The 7619-nt window shown below is 43.9% G+C and overlaps 1 protein-coding gene across 1 annotated transcript in view; it reads right to left on the bottom strand.

Moving 5' to 3' along the window:
- The window catches only part of SFI1 (SFI1 centrin binding protein), a 122985-nt gene that overhangs the window by 49496 nt on the left and 65870 nt on the right, over positions 1 to 7619 (bottom strand). The window contains exons 8-10 of the mRNA XM_023517675.1: positions 4742 to 4903; positions 3357 to 3427; positions 1731 to 1866 (exon numbers count right to left, since the gene is read on the bottom strand). Of these exons, the coding sequence (XP_023373443.1) occupies positions 1731 to 1866; positions 3357 to 3427; positions 4742 to 4903 (369 nt within the window). The remainder of the gene's footprint in view (positions 1 to 1730; positions 1867 to 3356; positions 3428 to 4741; positions 4904 to 7619) is intronic.

Raw genomic sequence — 7619 nt, 5'->3', positions numbered from 1 at the left:
AATACAGTTCCTCATGTTGTAGTGACCTCCAACCATAAAATTATTTTCGTTGCTACTTCATTATTGTAATTTTGCTACTGTTATGAATCATAATGTAAATATCTGATATGCAGGATGTATTTAGGCGACCCCTGTGAAAGAGTTGTTTGACCCCCAAAGGGATCGCAACCTACAGGTTGGGCTTAAGCGATTCTCTTGCCTCAGTCTCCGCAGTAGCTGGGACTATAGGTGCCTGCCACAATGCCTGGCTATTTTTAGAGAGGGGGTCTTGCTCTTGCTCTTGCTCAGGCTGGTCTCAAACTCCTGAGCTCAAGCAATCCACTGGCCTCGGCCTCCCAGAGTGAGAGGATTACAGAATGAGCAACTGCGCCCAGCCTGAATTAAGAGCTTTAAAAGACATAATTGGCTCAGCGCCTGTAGTTCAAATGGCTAGGGTGCCAGCTATATACACCAGAGCTGACGGGTTTGAATCCAGCCTGGGTCCACCAAACTACAATGACAGCTACTTGGGAGGCTGAGGCAGTTCTCCAGGAGCTGGAGGTTGCTGTGAGCTGTGATGCCACTGCACTCTACTGAGGGCAATAAAGTAGGACTCTATCTCTAAAAAAAAAAAAAAAAAAAATACATAATGGATCAAATGTAGTTAGTGATCCTTTGAGTTTTTTCCTTTGCTTTTTTTTTTCCTTTCCACTTCTGGAAAAAATGATGCTTAAGTGAATCCTGCTTTGAAAAAAGTAGCTATAAAGACATTTTTTGGACAACTGTGGGAATTTGAATGTAGACTAGGTATTGGAGAATGTTAGAGAATTACTGTTACTTTTGTTATGGATGATAATGACATTGTGGTTACATGACAAAAGTCCTTATCTTTGGATAATGCATGCTGAAATGCTTAGGTACAAAGTGCCATGGTATCTATAATTTACTTCAAAATGATTCAGCAAAAAAAAGTGAATGTAGCAAATATAACAACAAGTGTTGAATCTAAGTAGTAAGTATATAAATTACTTTTTCCCTACATATTTGAACATTTTCATAATAGCAAAAACCTTCATCTTTCTACACTCAGAAACAAAATTGACAAGAAGAAATGACATTTGTTGACCTCAGATAAACAAACCACCAAAGTGATATACTTAGGATGGAAACACAACCAAAGCCTCCAAAGGGCAAGACTGAAAAGTGTATTTTTATCACTACATCCCCTATATCAGGGTTAAAATCCACAGTCCCTGACCTCGGAGTCAACTATCCATTTTCTTAGCAAACATAAAAACTGGGATTAAACAAAACAAAAAATAAGAGTTTCTTTTTTTTGAGACAGAGCCTCAAGCTGTCACCCTGGGCACAGTGCCGTGGCATCACAGCTCACAGCAACTTCTAACTCCTGGGCTCAAGCGAGTCTCCTGCCTCCGCCTCCCAAGTAGCTGGGACCACAGGCACCTACCACAACACCTGGCTATTTTTTGGTTGTAGCCGTTATTGTTTGGCAGGCCCAGGCTGGATTCCATCCAACCCACCAGCTCAGGTGTATGTAGCTGGCGCCTTAGCCACTTGAGCCACAGGCGCCGAGCCACGAGTTTCTTTATCAGCAGATATGGATTACACCTCCAACACAAGAACTAAGGTTTTGGAGTCTAACATCTGGAAAAATCTCTGAGCAGAAGATCACCAAAGAAAGACTTCTATATCATTTAGCAAGACAAAACAAGAGAGAGAGAATGAATGACCATCAATAAAAGAGGCCCCTTGATAACAGAAGATGACTCTCACCATGACTCCATGTTGCTGGTGAGCAAGATTCCTTTTTATTCGATGGATATGGGCATGGGTCACGTTGTGTTTTAAGGCTCGAAAGCAAAAACACTGCACAAAAAAGAAAAGGACAGAAATGATTACAAAGACTAGAATCAGTGAAGTCTGTAAAAGAGTACAGAAGTCCAGTAGTGCCCCAAGCAGAGCTCCTCACAGCTGTTCCATTTGCCTGTTTCTCTTTTGAAATTCAATCCAAAGCCTAACAAGAGCCCACCTACACAGCAGGTGCTTACTAATTATTTGTTGAGCCACTCCCTACTGTCTATCTATACCACACAAGAACACACAAACCCTCACCTTTGACCAGGAGAGACCTCCATGATCCAGATGAGAATTCTACAGAGGTCAAATATCAACTTCGTTGCCTCTCAAAAAAGAGACAGACTTTTTTGCCTATGATGTTGCTTTTCTTTTTTTATCCTGTGGAGTCATTATATACATTTGTACAACTATAAATGCAGTGTTGCAAGAAAGGAATAGAAGGAGTCCTTGGTGAGTAGGGGGCTGGGGTAGGGGCAGCATACTCAGGCCTGGCTCCAGCTCTATCAGTAACGCTTCACATATGACCTAAGTAAAACCCACCTACCCTCATTCCCCCATGCCTTGGGCTTCAGTTTCCTAAAACAGAAGTGAGATTAGACTGGAATAGGGGTTTTCCCTTAGTATTCTATGGAATCCCACAGGCTCCTGAGAATGTTTGAAGAGCACCTACTTCAGTGGTTCTCAACCTTCCTAATGCCTCCAAATGATGTGACCCTTTAATACACTTCTTTATGTTGTGGTGACCCCCAAACATGAAATTATTTTCATTGCTACTTCATAACTGTAATTTTGCTACTGTTTATGAATTGTAATGTAAATATCTAATATATAGGATGTATTTTCATTGTTACAAAGGGGTTGCAACCCACAGCGGTTCATGAGAACCACTGACCTACTTCATGTGGCAAAGGAGGGAGAGAGTAGCTGATAGAACAGGGACTCCCAGACCCGCTTCAACCACAGCATCACTACTTTTTTTTTTTTTCTGAGACAGAGTTGAGGGCTGAGGCATCACAGCAACTTCAAACTCTTGGGCTTAAGCGATTCTCTTGCCTCAGCCTCCCAAGTAGCTGGGGCCTGTCTGCCTGTTGTTTTTTTTTGTTGCAGTTGTCATTGTTGATTTTAGCTGGCCCAGGCTGGGTTTGAACCCACCACCCTCAGTGTATCGGCCAGTGCCCTACCCACTGGGCTATGGGTGCCACCTTTCATCTATTTTACAGATTAGGCTTCTACCAAAAAGGGTTTCCACCATGTAAAAAAGCCCAGAACTATACAGCTTCTATGGGTTCTTTATAGCTCCAAACCCCTCTGAACCCACACCATTGCCATCTCCAATCCAAAATGAAAACAGGGACATCCACAGTGAGAGGAGGGCTTCAGGACTGAAGACAACCCATAAATGGCAACACTTAACAAGCAGGCTAGGGTCAGGGTCCCCCGAGAGTGGATGCCTCAGATAGGCTGCCAAGCAGAGCTCTGCTAGCCCATGGGAGTCTTACCAGCAGGGTGAGCCTATAGTGCTCTTCTGCCATCATACACTGGGCAACTTCTTCGGCACACAGCAGCACGTCTGCCAGGAAGTTAAGGCTTCAAGTCTCAACAAGGTTCCTGCTCTCAGACGGTGTACTCTCTGTGACCCACCTGAAGGGTCGTGGCTGCTAGGTGGTAAGAGGCTGCTCTCCAGGTGGGTTTAGGTCCCCATCTCCTCCAGATGACCCAGGGAACCAGCAGACAAAAGGGAACTATGTTGGTTTACTTATCAAACAACTGGCCTTGTATTCCTCCCCTTGGATTCCCATTTGGTGAGAGGCAAAAAAATATCTGAGATAAACTGCCACCAATTTCAGTAAACACTTAGAAATTACTATATCCTAAACAGAACCTGCTCTTTTTTATGCAAGGAGATCAGTCAGATGTTTGAGCTAAAAACCTTGGAGTTATTTTCAAACCTTTTCCCCTCCCACGCTGATCTCAGCTGACAGTGCATCTGCTAGCCTCCTAAATCTCTCCTCTCACTCCCATCCTGCTCTTCCATCTCCACCCTAGTACCATGTAGTTCATCTGACTCGTCCCTGCATAAGTGAGCTGCTTCCTCCCACAACTGATCCTCCTGTGCTAGCCTCCCTCTTTTCATTCAGAATTCTCCTTTCTTTCTTTTTTTTTTAGACAGAGTCTCACTGTGTCATCTGGGCTAGAGTGCTGTGGTATAATATCGTAACTCATAGCAACCTCCAACTCCTGCCTCAGCCTCCTGAGTACAAGCTCAGCTAATTTTTCTATTTTTAGTAGAGATGGGGTCTTGCTCTTGCTTAGGCTGGTCTCCTGACCTCAAGTGATCCTCCCACACTCAGCCTCCCCAGAGTGTTAGGATTATAGATGTGAGCCCCCATGCCTGGCTATTATTCTATTATACTATAATTATTAAAGTATTCCTTTGAATCCATAGTCTCAATTAAAAAATGTTTTAAAAATAAGTTTCAGAGACAAAGCTGTCTTAAATTGTTTGGTAACTGTTTCCTACATATCTCAGGACTTTTTTTTTTTTTTTGAGACAGAGTTTTACTATGTTACCCTCATAGAGTTCCATGGCGTCACAGCTCACAGCAACCTCCAACTCTTGGGCTTAAGTGATTCTCTTGCCTCAGCCTACCAAGTAGCTAGGACTATAGGCATCGGCCATAATACTTGGCTATTTTTTGTTGCAGTTGTCATTGCTGTTTTAGTTGGCCTAGGCCGGGTTTGAACCCGCCAGCCTCCGTGTATGTGGTTGGCACTGTAACCACTGTGCTACAGGCACCAAGCCAGGACTTCTTTTTTAAATGCTGCTGAGTGTATTTTGGCCTGGCTGAGGTGATGAACAGGCCTGGTTATCTGCAAAGGATACAATGTTTCCAGTGTATAAAGGCCCGCCGCAGCATCATCCTCCTGGCTAGATCCTCCACCTGGGCATGGTGGGCATACAAGCTCTCTCTCTGCTCCCAGGCCCTTTGCCAACCACTGAAGTGTATCTGGAGCACAGTGACGTGATAGAATCGCTCAGCCATCTCTGCAACAGAGAAATAACTTAAGTGCTGCCATCCCAAGGGTGTAAGATGACATGGAAGCATCTGTAAGACAAGTGGGACCCTGCTATTGGCAGTGAACAAGGATTCAAGGCTGCTTTCAAAAAAAAAAGTCTTTAAAGGTTTTTTAAATTTTTATTTCTTTTTCTGAAATAAAGTCTCACTTGACCACCATGAGTAGAGTGCTATGGTATCATCATAACTCACAGGCAAGAGATCCTCTTGCCTGTAGTCCCAGCTACTTGGGAGGCTGAGGCAAGAGAATCACCTAAGCCCAGGAGTTGGAGGTTGCTGTGAGGTGTGATGCCACAGCACTCTACTGAGGGTGATAAAGTGAGACTCTGTCTCTAAAAAAAAAAGAGAGATCCTCTTGCCTTAACCTCCCAAGTAGCTGAGACTACAAGTGCCCACCATAATGCCCAGCTAGTTTTTCTATTTTTAGTAGAGATGAGGTCTCGATCTTGCTCAGGCTGGTATTAAACTCTTGACTGAGCTCAAGCAAACCACCCACCTCTGCCTCTCAGAGTGCTAGGATTGAGCCAGCGAGCCCAGCCAAAGGTTTTGTTTGTTTGTTTTTAGAGACAGGGTCTCACTCTGTCACCCCAGGCTAGAGTGCAGCACACATTCATCCTAGCTTATTGCAACCTCCAACTCCTGGGCTCAAGTGATCCTCCTGCCTCACCCTCCTAAGTAGCTAGGACTATAGGTGTGAGCCACCACACTCAGCTAATTTTTTTAGAGACAGAGTCTCACTATATTGCCCAGGCTGGTCTCAAACTCCTGGCCTCAAGCAATCCTCCTGCCTTGGCCTCCCTAACTGTGCCTCATCTAAATTTTTTTTAAACACTGAACATTAGGAATCATTGAGCTACATCTTCTTACTTCAGGAAAACAGAAAAGGTGTTGGATTTTAGCAAAGATGATGCTATAAAATCCATTAAATTAAAGGACTGAGGCTTCTAGATAGATACTGACAAGCAGGAATGGCAACTGTTACTTTCAGAGAGGACTCTGTTTTACATTTGCCTCTATACAGATGTCTCCTGGATAGGACTTAGGGACTAAGTCAATGACATATGCTTGCCAAGGGTTTTCTGAACTCTCAATTGACCAAGCTGATCCTAGCAGCTAACTTCACCTTCTTTTAACACTCAGCACCTAATGGTCTGGTGAACTGAAGCACAGGAAAGGGAAAGGAATCAGACCTGGAATCTGAATACTCTAATTGGAGGCAGGCGTTAGTTTATAGCAGGCGTCCTCAAACTACGGCCTGCAGGCCACATGCAGCCAGCCGAGGACATTTATCTGGCCCGCCAGGTGTTTTTGCCGCCGCTGCCTGTCCTGCTTAGCAGCCGACTCGTCCAGGGGCCTGCAGTCTGGCCCTCCAATGGTCTGAGGGACAGCGAACTGGCCCCCTGTTTAAAAAGTTTGAGGACCCCTGGTTTATACCTTATCACGCTAAATAGCTTAATACCTTCATCTTCCAGACTTGGGCAACTAGACTGCTGGTGGTTCATGGTCACTATCCTCAAATGAACACACTCAAACTCTTCCCAAGAGACAGTGCTGGTAGCCTTGGAGATTTCTGCAGGTAAAAACTAGACCCCCAACCCAGTATCTAGCAGCATGCTTGACTCTCTTCTGTGTACATGCAATAATCTTAAGCATAAAAAGTGTACCAACAAGCATGTCCTATATACATATATATATATATATATATATATATATTATTACTTCTGAATCTAATTGGGGAACTAAACCATAAAGACAGTACCCAAAAGACTTGACAACAAAATTACAGTCATTTATATAATTGGAGACAAATAGAAACAATCTAAATATCTATCAATAGGAGAATGGCTAAGTAAATTAAAGTAAGCCATCCTATAAAATCTAAATAGAGTTACGGTTAGCATTTATGTTATAAAAATAACATTTATGTCAGACGTGGTGGCTTATGCCTGTCATCCCAGCACTCTGGGAAGCCAAGGCAAGTGGATTGCTTGAGCTCATGAGTTTGAAACCAGCCTGAGCAAAAGTGAGACCCTGTCTCCACTAAAAATTGAAAAAAAAACAGAAAAACTGAGGCAAGAGGATCGCTTGAGCCCAAGAGTTGGAGGATGCTGTGAGCTGTGATGCCACGAAACTCTACCCAGGGTGACAGCTTGAGACTCTGCTCAAAAAAAAAATTTATGAAGAATACTTAAAGATGTAGTAGAGTGTTTATTACCTGCATGAAAAAAAGCAAGATACAAAATTATAAGTATCATCAAATTAATCATAACATGGGCTAGGGTGCAGTAGCTCACGTCTATTATTCCAACACTTTGGGAGGGTGAGGCGGGAGGATCTCTCATTTCACCAGCCTGGGCAATATACTGAGATCCCCCATCTCTACAGAAATTTTTGAAAGTTAGCTAGGTATGGTGGCATGCACCTGTTGTCCTAGTTACTTGGGAGGCTAAGGTGAGAGTTATCATGTGAGCCCAGGAGTTGAGCTTACAGTGAGCTATGATCATGCCACTGCACTACAGCTTAGGTGACAAAACAAGATCCACAGTGTGGGTATATTAAGATCCTGTCTCAAGGGAGGCGCCTATGGCTCAGTGAGTAGGGCGCCGGCCCCATATGCCGAGGGTGGCGGGTTCAAACCCAGCCCCGGCCAAACTGCAACAAAAAATAGCCGGACGTTGTGGCGGG

Source organism: Otolemur garnettii, unplaced genomic scaffold (genome assembly GCF_000181295.1).
Source record: "Otolemur garnettii isolate 467f Iridium unplaced genomic scaffold, OtoGar3 scaffold00116, whole genome shotgun sequence".
NCBI lineage: Eukaryota > Metazoa > Chordata > Mammalia > Primates > Galagidae > Otolemur > Otolemur garnettii.
This window is presented reverse-complemented; position numbering and strand designations above follow the sequence as displayed.